Genomic DNA, 19,062 nt, shown 5'->3' on the forward strand with positions numbered 1-19,062 from the left:
GAAAGAGGGATGAAATAAAGGAAGGAAGGGAGAAGAGAATTGAAAAGAGGTGAGCAGACAGAATAAAAAGAAATAAATAAGAAAGAAAGTCAGGAAAAAAAGGAGGCTGGTGAAAGTAATAGAGAGATGCACCTAGTAAAGCTGAGCTGCTGATTGGTCCATGACATCACTAGATCACTAGGAAGTTAGAATTCAAATTGACTGAAATTCTGTCAATGTATTTCAGTGGGAAAGTTTCAAACGTGATTACATCAGTGTTGTTCTATTCCAAGATTTACATATCACATTGTACCATCATGCATTCGCAACCATGCTGTGAAGTAAACAAAGCTCTTTCTTTTCCCACAGTTCCCTCTGGGCCACACCCGGATGGATACCTGCCCTTCAAACTCACCACTGTGGTGGATCAGTAAGTAATACAAAATAAATATTAAAATCTCTCTTTATTAAAAACAAAACTTCACTTACCACAAAACTACAGTCAACTTTCAATTTATTGACATACTTCAAGCGCAGAGGCAAAATGTTTGATTAAAATGATGACATTCTTTAAATTTTACATTCAAACAATTGCAGTAACAATATTTATCTTTCATGTAGCAAAATCATTTTCATTAAAATAAAACATTTGCATTTTCTCCCATTTCCTCCCTAATTTGGTCACCTGCCAGTCCCCTCCCCCACAAGCCAGCTCTCATCACATGACAACTAACAGCCGGGGAGGGTGAAGGCTTGCTCTGAGACACGCGAATCCAGCCACCACATCTTTTCAAACTGCTGCTCATGCTGCGTCACAGGGCAGTGTAACACACTTAAAGGAATGTGGCATCTGCCCTCTTCCGCAAATGCCAACAAATGCCAACGATTGGCTAGTGTTGTTCTGATTGACAGACGAGAAAATAATGCCATCTCTCTCACCCAGAAAGCACGTCCAGTTACGCTGTCTAGACTCCCAAATGGCTGTGAAATTGTGATCTCCCAATGATAGGGTGAATGCTTTTCTGTTGTGCCACTTGAGAGCTCCCAAAGAAAACTTAAAAAATTAAAAAAAAAAAGGAATTTCTCTCAAAAATATATGAGGCAACATTACTGAATTATTGATGCCAAGAACTGTGCAGCATCTCAAAAACATTCAAGCTCAAAATATGACCTTATTATTTAAGTAGTATTCATTTTAGATTTTAATTTTAATGGAGGGTGCCAATAATTCTGGAGTTGACGGTTCATACAGTAACAAATGCCAGATCAGTTTCCAGTAGTTTCTAGTAATACGTTCCATTACATCAAGGACAGCTAAACAGGTATTTCAAAACATTCACGAATGGATTAACGGATTTATCTGATTTGAAATCAGGATACTCTGAGGCAGAGATTTGGCAGATATTAAATTACTGTATTTGTTGTATTTATGCTGGACATTTGTGTGTTCCGTGTCCAGGGAGCATGGAGCTGTCATGATACCTCAGCCTGAATCAATACAGGAATCATTCTGCATGTAAATATTTAAACACACACATTTGCTCACACACTCACTCTAGTGGTTGGTATTAGAGACCTGGCCTGCTAATGTAAATCAAGCTACAAGAAGTTTGTCAGTGTTAGTGTTTAAATACAAACTACATCTTACTCATACTGCTATGCAAGCATTAGTCACTGAACACAGTCATTTTAATAAGTGAGACTGTCAGTGGCAGATTTTCCATGAGGTCCACTTTAACATAAATATTATGACATTTTAACCTGTTGGAGGTCATGTTTTAATCACTATTCCTGCTTCTTTAGGTCCCAGGATTCAATGTTTAATATGCAAACGTAAGTATAACTGTTCATACAACTGTGACACCTTAATAATTCTGCTACTGCAAGGTAGAAATAGTGACATAAAGCATGCGCTGTTGGTAATTTACTGAAACATGATGTAATATGTTAGAAGACAAGCATGTGCTGATAATCATCTATATGATATATATTATATATTATAAGCATATTATATTATTATCACTGCAAAATATTGTTTTCACTCAGTTTTAGCTGTTTTAGTACCTTATTCACGGATATTCAGGGAGTCATGGATATTGACTTTTTTTTATTTTATTTTACTTAATTAGTTTATTTAAGGTAGTAGACATAAATGTTGACATGAAAAAAGATTAAATAAAAATGTGATTTAGGGTTAGGAAGTAACTGTGACATGAAAATTTATACATCTGTGTATGCCTGGTAAAGAGTTGTTTGGTGAAAAATCAAACCCATTCCCTCAAGTGTCAATGAGCCAAAATGCTGAATGTCTGTTCCGTGTTTTTTATTTGTTAGCTTTGTAATGAAGCTATAAAGCAAAATACTTTCAGTAATCATTTTGACACAGCCGTAAAATGTAATGACATCAGTGTCCACACTTTACCATGTAGGCGGACAGCTCGGGTAACCTTTGGTATCATTTAATTCGATAAACACAACCTACCAAAGTTTGAAAGCAGAAGTGTACCAGAAAGATGGAAGTTATACAGACAGTATTATAGTTCCCTATTAGTTACATGTAATAGGGTAAGTTAGGTGGTTAACATGCTATTTTACAAATGAGATTTTATGGCTTAACAACGTCGTTTCAAGTGAGTAACTGAAGATTTGGGCTAAGATTTTGGGTGACACTGTATTATGCTGTGTTCAAAGTGAAGTTGCAGCTTGTAATTCCCTGTCTGCAACCAGTAAAAGCCACCGAAAACGCCCCCTCAGCTCGTCAAATTGGGGTAGTCTTCTCAACTACAAGTTCCTTCCCTGTTTACAGAGTGACATCAAATTCACATGGTGCACACTGTGAACTGTGTAAAGTTCCCCGTCTCTACTTTCAAATGCAATTTTAAATACTACTTTTTTATAGCAGTATTGGCTTTAGATCAGTTAATATACAGACACAGTACTTGGTTAAATCTGACACTGACCACACTAATGGCTGTTTTGAGAAGGTAATCATCAACATTAACGGCACTCGCTGTTGTTGCTGTACTGCAATTTCAGTCCAGAATGTTGCATGAAGTTCACTATAGTAAAACAGTACCATCAGCCACTCAGGCTAGTAACTGTAAAAGGGGAGGTAAAGTAGCTTTTTATGAGCTTTACATGCTCTGACAGAGCAAACAAAAGACTCGCATTCATGGAGGCGCCCATGTTTTTTCTTTTTTCCATTTCGCATGTCGAATGTCCAGAGTTAGAAAGTGACGTTATTACAACTTGCAAATTACCACTTCCAAGGTACCACGAACGCAGCATTAGCCTCCAGGGAAAAACTGAAAATGAAGGCACCAGACATGCCATGACTGATTGACTACATTTGAGCTAAAGGAGAAAATAGATTTTTCCACCAAACTTTAACTTTAAAACTTTGTTTAATGAACCAACATTATAGCTGTAATGTTTAAAACGAGTGACTCACTTTTTGCACAGTCCTGTCTCTCTCCCCTCGACTCCGTTTGCTTCCCCATATCCTGACGCTCCCATGCCCAACCAAGGAGAAATGTACCCTTCTCTCCTCTACAGCAATAGCATGTGAGTCATCACACACTGCACATGTTCACACACGCTTCCAGCCCAAAACATAAGCTTGCTTTTCATTTCCACACTGCATGTCATCTTATTATTTTGTCTCATCTCATTCAGGGATTTTATTTACCAACAATAAAAAAAAACAGCTGCAAATATCAGATTTGGTAAGTTGGAACCCCTTTTTGTTATCAGGACACCAGAAGCACCAAGTAACATGGAGCTGGAGGAAATTCTCTCCAATTTGAACACTCAGTTATGATATGAAAGACTGCAGCCTGCAGCAGAAGCCCCGCGCAGAACCAGAAGCAGAGCATTATGTGCAAAAACACACGCTAACATGCTTTGGGGCATAGAATGAAATAGAAAGCTCCCTGGGGATGGAACTTGTCTCATCTTTGTTGTATCAAGGATATCCAGTGGTCCGCTACACTAAGGATGTACAGAACAGTGCACACGCTTTTGCCTGAACTTTATTTATCACATCCGTGATATTTAAGTTTGGGTTATACACGCAGGCTTAAAGGCACGTTTAAGATGATATTTCCATTAAAAGAGTAAATAAATATTAAATGAAAATGAATTGGGCTTAACAATAGCCTATGGTAAATGTGGAAGTGAATAATGAAGCCTAATGGCTGCTTTCTGTTGTCCGCACTGGGCGTGTACGTTGTTTACTTCTCTTTTGTACAATCTGGCCAGTGGTGTGACTTATAAATGAAAACTCAAAATATTGCTTAGAGTACCTTTAAGCCTGTAAATGGTGTAATGGTAAAAACTGAGGACAAGCCTTCTATGCTTCTTATTTCTTTTGCCTAATAGGAAGGAAATTACACATTCAGCTCAGCTTGCACAGTTCCTGACATATGCCAGACTCCCTTAAAGCCACAGTGAGGAATTTGTAATGTCATCTTTCATAGTGTTTACAAAAAAAGGGCTAAATCAGAATTTATATTTCACTGGCTATTGGTTTTTGAATTCATTTACATTTGGCAGACACTCTTACAAAATGTGCAATACAAAGGACTTGAAGAATCTGTACGAATTCACAGTCTGAAAGGTCAGAGACTAATGCCGGTTTATACATGTGCGAGAGTGATTTGAAAAACTACTATTGCTAAAGGTTTGCATGTGTTCAAAATTGATAACACTCCAAAAAACATGAGGATTTTGCTGTTCATCCACATACACACACACACCACTAAATATTACCATGGTAAAGTTGTATATTCAGTATTCATCACTCACATTCACATAATAACATTATAAATATTACACAGTAATATTATAAATCTATTTAAAATATTATACAGTACACAGTAATATTTTAAATGGACTTCTCAAACTTGTTGTAGCCAGGGATCCATTACAGTATACAAAAAAAAATATCTACAGACCTCATTATGATCAAAGTGAAGATTTATTCTTTATACCTCATTCAGTTAAGCTAGTGTGCCATCATTTGCACTGACCTAGCATTCACCTAGTTTTAAAATTGCAGTTGGATTCAAATAAAACTGCTAAACTTGTTTTTGAGTTTTTATGGTTTTGTTTTAATCAGGCTTCTAATGGATAATAACATTATAATAATTATAATAATTTCAATGACTTTAATCATGGTCATTTATAATAAAACATTGCAGACCTAGCTATACTTTATAATTTGCCTTTTTTTTCTTTAAACACGTCTACAGTCTTATTTTGCATCTCACTGTCTTTAAGGTGTGTTATAGTTGATGCACAATTATTCAATTATTCATGTATGGAAATTCAGTTTCACTTTTATGCTTCTGGAAGTGTCTATCAAGAAAAATAAGCACACGCAAAAATGTGTCACCAGTTGACATCATTTAGGCAAGAATTTTTAGAAAATCACCCGCAATAAGCTTACTAACTACACATGCAGCTGATTCTGTTCTAATTAAATCAGGGCATACAAAGCAGAAATACAAAACAGTTCTATCTATGAATATTAGAAAAATCAGTGTTCGTCTTCCACTTGTCTAATATAAAATTCCTGACTGTGGCTTTAAGCAAGCATTCATTCCTCTCATTCCTCTTTGGCATGGATGTACCATGTCATAGTAAAAGGGCTTTCATGATTTTCACATTGAGAGAGCAGCTAAGCAGCTTGATCCTAAAAGGTATTCAGAGGCACTAAGCTTCATAGAGCTGGTAGTCAGAGTAACTCTGATCTTGGTGCTCCTGGAATGGCTCCTACACCAGTGAGGTGGATGTTTGTCTGGTGGTCTGGGAAAACCCTTTGGATGTCTGGAAAACAGACAGAAATGATAATGAAAAATTGTGTTTCCAGCAAAATTTGGTTTTTCTGCCAGTATAATACTTTGACGTATCTTCTTTAAAGAAACAAATATATTTTACCAAAACGATGTGGAAATGTTTTATTTAGGGTACTTTCCATCCTTGCCTTGGTGTCTGCCTGAAGAGATCATTCTGGGTAAGGAGTCAGTTTAACAAACATAGTGGTAAATGCAGTCAGTCTGCTAAAGATGTCTAAAACCCTGCTAGCTATGGGTCATTTCCTCACACAATGAATGTCACGCTTTGATCAAGTCGTTATATAGCTACATGCCGAAATGAACCAGACATAAGCCTAATCACTTGATTTTGTAATCAGATTCCAGCTGTCAAAATGTCTGTGACGCTCCTGCGCCATCAAGTCATCATCAAAACAGAGAAGAGCACTTACACACTCTGTACAAAAGATGACAGCGGACAAAGTAAAAATGTTTAAATGGCCTACAAGACATTAATAACAAAACGGAACTCAACCAATCAGTGATATTTTAACCACTGATGTTAGCGTGAAGAGAGATCGATGTGGATAATGCTCATAATCAAATTGAGATACCTAATGTCCTGTTGTAAACGTGTAATTCTTTACAATTTGTCAGTAATAATTGTCCATGGAGCAGAATCTTTAAATGCAGTTTTCTAAAAAGAGAAGAGAGAAGAGAAGAGAAATATATTTGTTTACAGAACTACATATAGCAGAATATGTGAAGGGTTTTCCCAGGTCACCACACATATAAAATGGTATTCTTCAGTTTGAGAGTTGGTAGTCTTTAATTCATCTTCAGTCTTTGTCTTTAATTCATCACCTCCATTCAGTCAAAAAAAAAAGGCTTTAATTCTAGACAGCAGTGTAAAATCTGATGCAGTTCCTGCACTCTCTGTCCTCTAACACACTTTCCATTGTGGTTTTGATTCCTTACTATAAATCATTCCTCTTCAGGATATTTGTAATATCCAGTATTCACAAAGTTCTACTCTGCGAATATAATAAAATTCACTCATAATAAAAGTGACAGTATATGAGCAGGTATAATCTATGCAGTAGCTCTATACAACTTATCTGTATTTTTATCATTCCTGTCTTTATAAAGGGATTTATGTAAGAAATGTTAATAAGCTTGGACTTGTTCATTCATGGGCTAGACTCTTAATAACCCAAGTCTTCAAGGTGCATGTTCTGTCTTACACGCATACACGTGTGTTTCATATTAAGGGGACCTTTAATCATAATGCAGTGTTTTACGTGTAGCCTTTAGTTTGTCCTTTTTAAAATTTTCTGTTATTATTACTAAATCTGAAATAATCATGTGCTTTCTGCTATGAAATGTGATATTGCCATGTAATAATACTGTTTGGTTTTTGTTTGTTTGTTTTTTTTTTTTTTTTTGTAAAATATTCTTTTGTGCCATGAGTGATTTGTAAAGAGGAAGCGTGGAGTCAAAATGAAATGCAAATAAATATACAACGATGCTAGCCTTCCATAATGAGACACACTGCAGTTGCCTTAAATTGCTCCCAAATTCTTCCCACTCATACATTTGTGTTTTTATGGAACAAAAGTTGTGTATTAAAAAAATAATAAAATGTTCCTTGATCAAATGTAACTCAAACTAATGCAAGTGCAAAACAAATGATTTCTTTTTTCTTCTTCTTCTTCAAAAGTTATATAAGGCTGTAAAGAATAAAGTTAGAATGAAATATGCAGTAATGTAACATTGTAATATAAATTATCAGATGTTTCTCTGTCTAGTTCAGGAAAAGACACAAGAATACCATTTTGTAACAAAATTACAGAACAATATCGATAAAAATAAGATGGAAAAAGGATGTGGATAACATGGTGCTCACTCTGATATTATTAAATAAGAAACATTCGATCATATGAAATAATTATTAATGTATATTTGTCTAGTCGGAACACTTGGAATTACAAAAAAAAAGGAAATCTTTATACTGTACATCTCGAGCACAAAATGATTTCTATTTATGTAAACATGGAAGAATCTGACAAATGTCCACTGAATGAAACATTTTGGTTAGAGAGATAAAAAGCAGCACATAAGCACTCAAACAGAGCATGCATTTGTGTGTGTATTCACTGCTCCTGGAACAGCAGGACACATGCAGGGAGGTGAAGACAAATGAAGAGCTAAGCCAAGGATTTACGTTTAACATCAGTAGAAGTGAAGCTGTGGCGAGAGCTCACCAGCGTCACCTTTTTGGATAGGAAAAACTGGCGCTGATGATTAAAAATGGTTAAACATATAAATATCCCCCTCTCCAGTAGTAAGAGAAAAAAATAAATCACTGCACTTTCATGCACTCAGTTGGCATTCAAAACAACATTTGCTCAACTTAAAGTATAGTCATGCATTTTTGCCAAAAGAACACAAGCTGAGGTCCATGACAAATCAGATGTTATCTACTCAACACACAAGATGTAACCAAACCAGTTAAAAGAAACAATAAACCTAGGCATGCCAAGTCTTATAGAAATGGATATTTAAGAATCACTAGGAAATGCATGCCAAAAAAGAGCAAGCTGAATACAATCCACAATCCAAAATCCTGGAGGTACAAAAACAGTGTCAGTTAACATGAGTTTGAAATAATACAGAAAACTACAAGTGTATTGCGAAGGGACATTTCCTTTCATGTGGTTGTTTATGAAAAAAAATTGAGACTACAAACTGAAATTTCCAACCATTTAAAGATTCATAATAATGAGCGTAAACTGTTGGAACCTATTAAAAATGTGAATTATAAAACGGATAGTTTCGGCTCTCTAAATTCAGATCGGCTGAGCTGTGTTCTAAGCCGTTTCTAAAATCCTCGATATAGGCACACGCTGTGACCGCATCACAATAATCGATGAAGTTCTGTCCAACAAAAGCTTACTGTTAACAGACTACACTGCATGGCGGACTGTTTATATTCAATATTATTAATAATGATTTAAATTTCATTGGGAGATCACAACTTTGAATCCCAATAACCCATAGCTGGAAGCCAAAGTAGCAAAACTGAATGGCATTACTATTTCTCATCAACCAGAGCAACACTAAGCAATCATAGGCATCTGTGAGCTCATGTATGAGGACGAGGGCGGAAAGCGCTTTCCTCTGAGTGTGTTATGTTGCCCTGTGGCACAGCATGAGCAGCAGTTTGAAAAGATTCAGTAGCTGGTTTTACATGGATTTTATCATATTGTTTTTGTCACCATTTTCTAAAAGCAATAAGCTCGAGGGCATGCGTTACAGTGATTTTATTATGGTTAAGGCGGGGTTTTAGGCACTCTGCTATGTGTCCTGCCTAAGAACAGCCTTATCTATGACAAAGTCACCCTTATCTATGACAAAATCACAAAATCGCATGCCTTCTCATGACTTACTGCTTTATTAAGATACCAAAATATACCAATGGATAAAGTGGGGGTGTCTTTCCCTTAGAAAAACAAAATCTTATACAAACACACAATAATCAGAATAAAAAGCCAAAATAAAAACTCAATAAAACACACACACACACAACTGGAAATATGTCTCAGTTGCCTTGAAATTACCTTAAATATCTTAAATATAGTAAAAGATAAAAACAAAACAAAAGCAAAAACTTGCTAAAACAATAGTGAACACTCAAGAACACTGTGAAACCAGAAAGCGTGCAGAATGAAGTCCACTGCTGTAGTGCACTCCTAGTCAACTACAACTCAGAGAGATGCCCCTGTCCTGAGCAGATTTAGCCACAGAGCACCGCCCTACGTGCCAAAGTCTTCTACTAAGCCTCATTCTAGGTTGTGCAGTCTGAAGGGGTGAGGTGAAGGTGACGTGGGAGATGTTTCAACACGCCCAGGCTCCAGATTCAAAGTGAGGATGAAAAGGCTATGAATGTGGGCACAGCGGGTCGTGAAGCGTGTATGCATTTGCTGAGGTGATAAAAGGATGAGAACGCCAACCTTTCCTGACTGTTTGTTTATAGAGCTTGTGTTTTGAGCTCGATTGGCTCGCCCCGCGTGTCCTGCTGGCCCTCAGCTTCGGCGGGTCGAGTGCCTTTGAGCACGGCGATTCTTTCGGAGAAACCACGCATGCGTGGGAAGAGCAGGAAGTCGTACAGCAGAGCACCCAGAGCACCGCCAATAAAAGGGCCAACCCAGTACACCTGTCAGAGATAGAAAAATAAATGTTTAGGATTTGATCTCCAACATTTCATTTGATAACATCGAAATTCATTTAAAGATACTGCTTGTAAAGTTGTCAAGTCTTTCAAGCCCTGTAATATTTCAAATATATGTTAGAGCAGCTGTATATATACAATACATGCCAGAGATATTCATTTCTGGCCTCTGTGTAGTTCTTTCTGGCCCAGAACATAGCTCTTCCACCGAACCGGAACAGACTTGCTCAGCTCATAACTTTTTCTCTAAAAGGCAACTCATAGTGCATAGGGAGTGGGATCTTAAGTCCCGTTCACACTTGGTATTAACACTGATCTCAAGTGATCTGATCACAAGTGGACAGCTGAAATGCATAACCATTTACACCTGGTATTTTGAAGGCATCTCCAGTGACCTCTTGTGATTGGATTTCATACAGCATTTTCACCGGAGGAAGGGTGTTGCGCACATTTATTATGTCAGTTTTCCTCTGCATTTGTTTTCAGGCAAGAACGTCCTGCGAATTCTATCTCGTACCTGTATGGGCTGTTTCAAACGTTTTGGTCATGTGGTCTGCTAAGAAAACTTCTAAATGAACAGGAAATGAGATGACAAAAGAATCTACAAAAAGCAGCTGCTTTTGTGACGCATGCGAATAGCTGGTGCTTTGCTGTCCGGGGCACATTGGGATGCTTTTGCGTAACATTATGTGGATATATATGTCCCAAACTACCTCCAAAGGTGATTTGAGTGAGCAGATCACAGTGCATAATATCAGAGACACATTGGATCCCATTCACACCTGTTCTTATCGCTATCCACTTAAGATCACATCACCCTGGATGCATGTTTATACCAGGTGTGAACGGGGCCTTAGGGAGAAGAGGGAGCAGAAAATTGTCAATGTTTTCATTGCAAGTGCAACTTACCTTGCAGGCACCAGGAGGCTCAAGATATTATAAAATGCTCCTTTAAAATTCTGTGCTAGTGACTTGTAGGTTAAAAGTTCAAATCCCACTGAGCAGATTTTGGCCTACTGTGCTCAGTTCTATGCTCAGATTCTCTTTACTTATATTCTACTTGTAAATTGCTTTGGATAAAATCATTTGCCAAGTCCATACTCACCCAGTGGTTGATGAAGTTCCTGACAAGCACAGCAGGCGCAAAGGACCTGGCAGGGTTCATTCCAGCACCAGTATAGTACATCTAAAAGGTTTCAACAGAAACGTTAGACTTTACACAACACAATAATTTCTTATGGTCAAAAATGTCAGAGCTTGGTTAAGAAAAGGCCAGTTATGCATTTAGATCTTTGATTCTAATAATATGAGTCTCTAATAGAAGGACAACAGACTGCTAATAACAGGAGAGTCTCTCCAGGCTGCACTCTTACCCCAAGCAGATGGCCCGTGAGCACAGAGAAGCCGATGGCTAGAGCAGCAGAGCCCATACGGCCATTACGCCGATCATCGGTTACAGCAAAGACACACACAACCAGCTGCAGAGTCAGGAACACCTCTATGGTAGTGGCCATGCCGAGGCTAACGCCAGGCTGCAGCTAGTCACAGGAAGTCATATGGACAGAGCAGAGTCAGTATCAGCATTTCTGTTGTGGTAATTAACACTCTAAGTTTGCAATAGTACCTGTGCAGCCACACCCACAGCAATCATGGCTAGATTGTCATTTTGTAATCCGTATCAATTATGGTCACGTTCATTCATACATGTACATGTAAATATGAACACATGGTTCAGTTGATTCGCTTACTACACATGTAGATATTGACTGGATTCAATCACACTTTGGACAGTCCATTTCAGAGCTATTTCAGCAATAGCTCAAAATGTCCAAAATAGGCTTTGTACACAATTTGTACCACCATTTTTGTTCAGGAAAACCCAGCTGCCCAATATATGAACACATCCGACACTTTTTCGATATCAAACTTGAAAACTGAAGTCATGCTCAGTTTACTTACTGTGTTGAGAGCCAGGCTGCCCCTCATGTTTCCCGGCGTCACCCCATACAGAACAGCAGCACCAGCTAGCGCCCCCAAACACTGAGCACAAATGTAGAAGAAAGCACGGAACAGGGACATCTGGGAGCTGACCACATAAGCAAAGGTGACGGCCGGGTTGATATGGCCACCACTGATGTGACCGATGGACTGGATGAAGGTGGCAGCTGCCAGCCCAAAGCAGAAGGACACGTGGAGCACATTGTAAGCACCGCTGGTCCAGCGCAATGCAGAACCAAGCCCAAAGAAGACGAAGAACATCGTCCCATAGAACTCGGCAAAAACGGCCCGCCAGAAAGACATGGACCGGAACTCCCACATGGCTGCAGTAGAGACGAGCTCAAACCAGTAAAAAAAGGAATATCACCTCTAAATTTACCTGCAGGAGCCTGATATATTTTGGTGGAAGGATACAGTAAAAAACAGTTGGTAAATTTTAAAGCACAAAAGCCTCTTTAACACCTCACTTTAGAGTGAAATCATCTATTTTTGTCATAAAGATTTGTGTCTCGGACTGGCGGCTCTTGGTGTCTGCATCTGTCTGAATGCAGGGTAGTGTTAATAAAGATAGACAGACAAAGGTTGAGCATGTCCTGCAGACATTCAGCCCCGGTGTCGCGGCCAGTGGTGCAGGGGGTATTTATAATGCCCTTGGGCCAGAGTGACGCCATCAACCCCCTGCAGGCCCATGGGAGGGGTGTGTGAACAATATGAGTCAAAACAAATACTTAACTCTTTTCCCACCAATGCATTCTAACCTCTAGTTCATGGTCAGGTGCAATGGTATCCATTTACTTTCACTTCAGTTTTATAGCTGTGTCTTCTTTCTTACACTTCCACAATCGCTGTCCTCAGTTCAACCCTACTGGGGTCAGGTAATATGCTTGAAACAGAAACTTGTCTTTGTTCATCCTTTATGCCACTTACAGAGGACCATGATTACTTTTGAGATTTTTTTGACCATTGGTTAAACTAGGCATTCGCAAAAACAATGGGAAATCTCTGTTGACTTTGTTATTATATTCAGAACTAGGCCTAGCCTGGAGAAGAGGCCCCAAATGATCCAGGACATTGTGAAGAGAAAACTAAAGAAGTAAAGGAAATGGTCTAGTAGTCACTTTCCCAAGACTGCAGTGTAAACCCTCGGCCTCTAAAAGCTCTAGTGCCCTCATAGTGAGGATTAAGTGCTGACAAAAAGGCGAAAGGAGTGTGCAGTCTCTCTTGTTAAGCGGGAGGACCCGGGCATATATGGCCCTATATGTGGCTACGGGAATTCTGAAATACTAATAACACGTAAATACTTTTTAATAGAACTTTCAGAGAAAAGTAATCTTAAGAATGCTTCACCCAGAATTTCAAATTTTAGGAAATCTGTGCAAAACAATTAATAACCTATATTCATACAAGCAATAATATAGTAGTTATGAAAGGCTTTTTAAAGGTGCCAATAAAGCTAAAATATTATTGTAGAAATTTATTTATATAATATTCCAAATATTTGAACAGTTTGTAAATTATATATGCACTGAAAGGGTATTAGGAATATTTTTACAGTTTTTTTTGAAAACCCCTGGTGTAAAGAACATTTGCCACACAGCCTGCTTGTTCAAGACTGTGCCAGTTTGTTTGGCATAGAAATGATTAGGCAGAGTTTTACATTGTGTGTCCTGACTGCTGCTATGCAATAAAGCTCTGGAAAATCCATGATTGGAGAGGAAAGGGGGGGGAGGGGGGGAGGGGGGGGGGGGGGCGCAGGATGGGCTGGAGCTGAGCCTCTAACATCCAGAGCAGGACAGCACTGAAAGAATACCGCTGCCCTCATCCATTTGCCTTTTAATCACAGGGTTAACAAAGTGCTGGCAGTTTCCTGCTCTGATTTGTGTTGTTCTTGATAGAGAACATATTTTTTCAGAGAAATAACTGCTGTCAGAGTAAAATCGCCAGAACATTTAGTGAGACCTGCTCCAGAACAGTATGCTCACACTGTATATTTGAAGGGTACACTATGATATACAGTATTACATGAGCCTAAGCTGCTGCCCAAGAGATAATAAAGGAAGGCATGAATAGTTTTGAATAGCTTTCCTTAGACTTTTCCAAGAGCTTCAGACCAAAGACACTAATGACTCTGTCTCTCCTACACTGTGCAATTTCTCTTCACAAGTACTTCTAAAGTGATTAATAGGGTGGTGGCTCGGTGGATAAGTTCTGCTCTAGTGGCTGGGAAGGATGTGAGTTCAGACCCCAAGACTATCAATTACCCATTATCCTCAACTATTCAGCCAAAACCTGGCACTGAATCCTGCTTCATTTACAAGTCATTTGCTTCACATGATCTGGAGAACAGTTCCCGGAAACACTGGGTTCAAAGAGGGAGAATTCACCCCGGCTGGGACGCCAGTCACACACACTCACACACTCTTTCATAACTATGGGCAGTTTTGCGCAGCCAATCTCCCTACCTGCAAGGTTTTGCACAGTGGGGAACCTGGAGGCAATCAACACGAACATGGTGAGAACATGTGAAACTCTGCACAGAGAGTAACCCAAGCTCAGGATCGAACCCTGGAGATGTGAGGTAGAAGTGCTACCCACTGTGCCACAAAGTTTTCCAAAAAAACATATGTACACATACACACAAAAAGAAAACAGAAAAAAAACAGAAATAGACATAACAAGAGATACAGTATGTGAAGAGATATACTTTAACTGCAGAATCCAATACTATTTCATTGAATTTTATTCGTACAGAGGTTCTACATTTACATTTACATTTACATTTATGGCATTTGGCAGATGCCCTTATCCATAGCGACTTACAAAAGTGCTTTTAACAAGAGACATTGTCACAAAGCAGCTTTACTGATTTAGATGCATAATGAGCAAGCCAGATGTGACAATGGCAAGGAAAAACTCCCTGAGGAAGTTCTAGTTCCTTGAGAGGAACCAGACTGGATAATGGAATTATAAATCATTACTGTATACAGCTGTAGAAGAGAAAAGGCAAATAGTACTGAATGTGTTGAAAAGATGCAGGACATGGAAAAAGTATGAGTGGATTGGATAGTTTTAAGTCATCCAGATCAGCAACGTATAATAAGTTACAAGTAGTATACACTCATCCATCCACTTTATTTTAGGAATACCTGTACACCTCCATATTCATGCAGCCACATATCAGCCATCACTTGGCAGCAGAGCAATGCAAAAAATTATGCAGATGCGGGTGAAGAGCCTCAGTTAATGTTCACATCAAAGATCAGAATGAAGAAAAAGTGTGATCTCTGGGACTTTGATTGTGGCATGGTTGTTGATGCCAGATGGGCTGGTTTGAGTATTTCAGAAACTGCTGATCTCCTGGGATTCTCACACACAACAGTCTCTAGAGTTAACACAGAACGGTGCGAAAAACAAAAAACACTGAGTGAGCGACAGTTCTGTGAGTGGAAATGCCTTGTTGATAAGAGAGGTCAGAGGAAGATGGCCCGATTTAAGCTGCCAGGAAGGATATAGTAACTCAAATAATCACACTTTACAACCATGGTGAGCAGGAAAGCATCACAAAACATTCAACCTTGAAGTGGAAGGGCTACAACAGCAGAAGACCACATTGGGTTCCACTCCTGTCAGCCAAGAACAGGAATCTGAAAAAAAAAAATCACCTGGTCTTTTTCCAGTCTTCAACTATCCAGTTTCAGTGAGCAAGTGTACAAGTGTTCATGTTAAAGTGAGTGTAGGTAGTAACTTAAAGTGACTGGAAGTGACTGGAACCTCACACAAAGTTTATCTGGTGTATCAAATGAGAAAAGCAATGTAATTGGAATGCCCCCCCACCCTTCATTAGAGATGATGAAGCACAATCCAGTAACCAAAACTATTTATTACGCAAACTGTGCAAATAGTTGCAGATGTGCAAGAGTTGAAGGATTGGTTCATACGATATGAAGAACTAGTTGTCATTTGCATCAATACCAGAGGTCTAGAGCTTAGAAAGAATATACCTTTACTGTCAAATAAGAGATTTTAAGAGTTTAGTAAAACAACCAGCATGTGTTCTCAATTAATTCTCATTTGTCTACACATTCACCTCAGGCCTTCACTCTGACCTGAACTGGACTGAGAAGTACCGAAATTCTTTACTCAAGTATTAAGTGCAATTACCCATGTAAATAAATCCTCTGGTAAAAGTACAACTACAAGTTATTCACTCAAGTTAAAGTAGCAAAGTATAAACTTTATGCGTAAATTTACTTAAGGTCAGGAATGATTGACAGAAGAAAAAAATGTCTGCCTCAAATCACACACTGATTTTAGTTACTGATGGTAAATTAGCATCCCTTTTAAACAAGGAACCAAGATTAGCTAAGGCTAACAACATAACAGCATTATTCCGAACCTCTGAAATGTTAGCTAGCATGGTAATTTCTAACAATACAAACTAGAATGCAAATGTTCATAGCTCGCTCTCACCATACGAACTGCAGTAATAAAGCGCACAGAGAGCAGCAGATAGACTACAGTAAAGGTACTGGGTCTCATACTCGCTGTCACATCTGTTCAAGTGTAGATTTGTTAGGGATTGAAGCTGTCTGATACTAAAAAGTCTGAATATTACTTTACACATATATGATTATAGAGAAATGTAGTGTTAGAAAATGTAGTGATGTAGAAAGTATTAAGTAGGTCAGAAGTATTGGGTGAAAGAAAATCTCACATAAAAGTGCAGATATTTAAAAACCAGCAAGAAAGTAATTGTACTGTTTTACTTTCCACCACTGGTACTGAGATGGTACTGAGTTGGGAATCTTGTGTATGAAAACAGGCATTTTGTAGGACAAAGTTGTGATGGTTTTGCAGAGGCAACCAGTTTGTGCATTTCTATTGTGTTGTGGATTTACATTGCTCATGTGTTGGTAAGCCACCCTTTGTGGACGGAGCATCCAGAGCATGGGGCAGTCTCGTGAAAACCTGCTTGCGTGGGGACTTTGTTATTAACTCTCCCACAGAATGCTGACACTAAACAAGCATGGCATGCTCCCGGAATGACATCAAACCCCCAAACCCCACACTTACAGTGGGTAAAATGTGAAAATGTGGGACTGTCCAAGGGCCAAAAATGGGGGGATATTTTTCACAACCCCTCAATTATCAGTTCTGTTAAATATTTTGCTAGACTTTATGGTTAAGTCTGTGTAGTGAACTGTTACAGCAGGTAAACTCCTAGAACTTCTAGGTCCAGATGTCCGCAAAGGAAATGAGTAACGATGAATGATTTAACACGCTAACCATGTCATCTGGTCCACATATCTCTGTGAAACAGTGAACTCATCTAAATCTAGCTGACAGAATACTGCCACGTTTACATTTCAGCCAATTTAAAAAAATAGAAATGCTAGCACAAACATTCGTTGTATTTGGGACATTTTTGGCCCACTTTCCGAATGCCATTAAAAACTTTATACTGTATGTGGCTGCTTACTATTGAGCCACCTTTGGCCTATAAAATGGCTATTTCCTTAACTGACCCTTCTATACATAAAGTCCAGCTATGGCCTAGATTTCTTTGCTATCTGATTGCATGAGCGTAGCTAAGGGGTGGCCAAGGCCACACTAGAGTGAAGAATTAAGACATTATGATCAGTGTCATATGATGGGAAACTGAATGTTTTTGTTAAATCTCACTGTGATAGGCTAGTTATAATAACAAAAATCACGCAACATCACCACTGGGGAATTTGAAAGTTAATTTTATCATTGTCTAATGGCAAGGATTGTCAACAAGCGAAATGTCGTGCAGGAACAAGCATGTTTAGCTAGCTAACACAGAAGCGAACTATTCCCTGGCCTCACTGACCTCAACGAACAAACAGGTGAGCAAAAACTGGTCACAATTTTTTATGTTAACAATATTAATTATTTGGAGACATAACATTGCATTCCTTTCTGTCTGACTTTTTGCAGGTTGCTAGACACAAACAAATGTTGCTTAGCTGTGTGCCTTTTGTCTGATGGAGATCCTACTCAGGCCATACACAGATTGGGGAGCCACGTTATGTCATTTTCTATGGATGCGGATTAATACTTGGCCCCGCCCTAGATCGCTACACCAGTAAAGTGATTGGGTCTAACCTGGACACCCCATTATTAAAATGTTTGGCTATGTTCCTAAGTGCAGTATATCGTTCCACTGTAGTTACTGTACAATATGCTTAAGCTGAATAGCTGAATAATAAGCTGAATAGTGGAGTTTAATGGGTTAAACTTGTACCTTTCCCATGTTTATGCCTTCATCACAGAAGGGTTCTATCCAGTGGATGGCTCATACAGGAAATGTCTCCTTCATCTCCATCTGCTGTGTGAGAATCTCAGAGCATTCTGTGAGAAAATGACGATGCGACTCCATCTGGTGGTTGCTCTGTCAGCGCCTAGAAAAAGCTGTCTTTCTGCTGTATCTACTGTTTACTGCAAAAAAGTTTACATACCCTCAGAACATGAAAGACAATATTGTAACCAGCAAGACATTGGCTTTCACAGACCTTTTCTTCAATATCACAAGCAACACAATGTATGTTAAGATGTTCAAAAGTTTCGGAATGTGATATAAATATTCTCTGATAACTTGTCAGCTTTTGGATCTCCTCAGTTTCTCCTCTGTATCATTTGTCAGGTACACTCAGTTAAAAGACTGCAAAATGTGAATGAAATCCAAGGGGCTCTAGTTCATCATGATGGATTCACAGAGAGGAAATACAATATTCTTGTTTTCATTTTTCCACTAGCTTGGCTCATTGTGTGTGTTCAGGCATGCAGCCAGGTGATTGTTTCTGTCTCCTTTTTTGAAGTGGGAGTTCTTGTTTTAAGGTGAAACTGTGTGTGTGTGTGTGTGTGTGTGTGTGTGTGTGTGTGGTTGTTCTTGAGAAGAGCTATATCACGAAGTCAAAAATCACTTGCACAATTTACAAAGTTTTCTATTTAACAAATGGTGTGACTTTTCCAACAAATAAGACAATGCTTAGGACATCACATGACTTTCTGTAA

General features: G+C 38.7%; 2 protein-coding genes across 3 annotated transcripts in view; one reads left to right on the forward strand and one right to left on the reverse strand.

Annotated features, from left to right (window-relative positions):
* The window catches only part of stat6 (signal transducer and activator of transcription 6, interleukin-4 induced), a 42,904-nt gene extending 35,437 nt beyond the window's left edge, over positions 1 to 7,467 (forward strand). The window contains exons 17-21 of one of the 2 annotated variants that reach the window (XM_026920431.3): positions 349 to 409; positions 1,439 to 1,495; positions 1,783 to 1,812; positions 3,442 to 3,543; positions 3,655 to 7,467. In XM_026920431.3, coding sequence (XP_026776232.3) covers positions 349 to 409; positions 1,439 to 1,495; positions 1,783 to 1,812; positions 3,442 to 3,543; positions 3,655 to 3,676 — 272 coding nt within the window. In that variant the 3' untranslated portion in view covers positions 3,677 to 7,467. The remainder of the gene's footprint in view (positions 1 to 348; positions 410 to 1,438; positions 1,496 to 1,782; positions 1,813 to 3,441; positions 3,544 to 3,654) is intronic. The other variant, XM_026920430.3, reaches the window with a different exon arrangement.
* Positions 7,468 to 7,617: 150 nt separating this feature from the next.
* mipa (major intrinsic protein of lens fiber a) lies at positions 7,618 to 13,611 on the reverse strand. The gene is made up of 4 exons (XM_026921043.3): positions 11,986 to 13,611; positions 11,400 to 11,564; positions 11,132 to 11,212; positions 7,618 to 10,011 (listed from the first exon to the last, which is right to left on the reverse strand). The coding sequence occupies exons 1-4, from the start codon at positions 12,343 to 12,345 to the stop codon at positions 9,826 to 9,828; spliced, it is 792 nt and encodes a 263-aa protein (XP_026776844.3). The 5' UTR covers positions 12,346 to 13,611; the 3' UTR covers positions 7,618 to 9,825.
* Between the last annotated feature and the right edge of the window lie 5,451 nt (positions 13,612 to 19,062).

This window comes from Pangasianodon hypophthalmus, chromosome 16 (assembly GCF_027358585.1).
Source record: "Pangasianodon hypophthalmus isolate fPanHyp1 chromosome 16, fPanHyp1.pri, whole genome shotgun sequence".
NCBI lineage: Eukaryota > Metazoa > Chordata > Actinopteri > Siluriformes > Pangasiidae > Pangasianodon > Pangasianodon hypophthalmus.

Excerpts from the sequence above, each read along its gene's own strand:
- mipa (XM_026921043.3), bottom strand. The coding sequence starts at position 12,345 with ATGTGGGAGTTCCGGTCCATGTCTTTCTGGCGGGCCGTTTTTGCCGAG. Across the intron at positions 11,213-11,399 it reads TCACGGGCCATCTGCTTGGG|ATGTACTATACTGGTGCTGG; the intron begins GTAAGAGTGCAG and ends GAAACCTTTTAG. Across the intron at positions 10,012-11,131 it reads GGAACTTCATCAACCACTGG|GTGTACTGGGTTGGCCCTTT; the intron begins GTGAGTATGGAC and ends TATCTCTGACAG.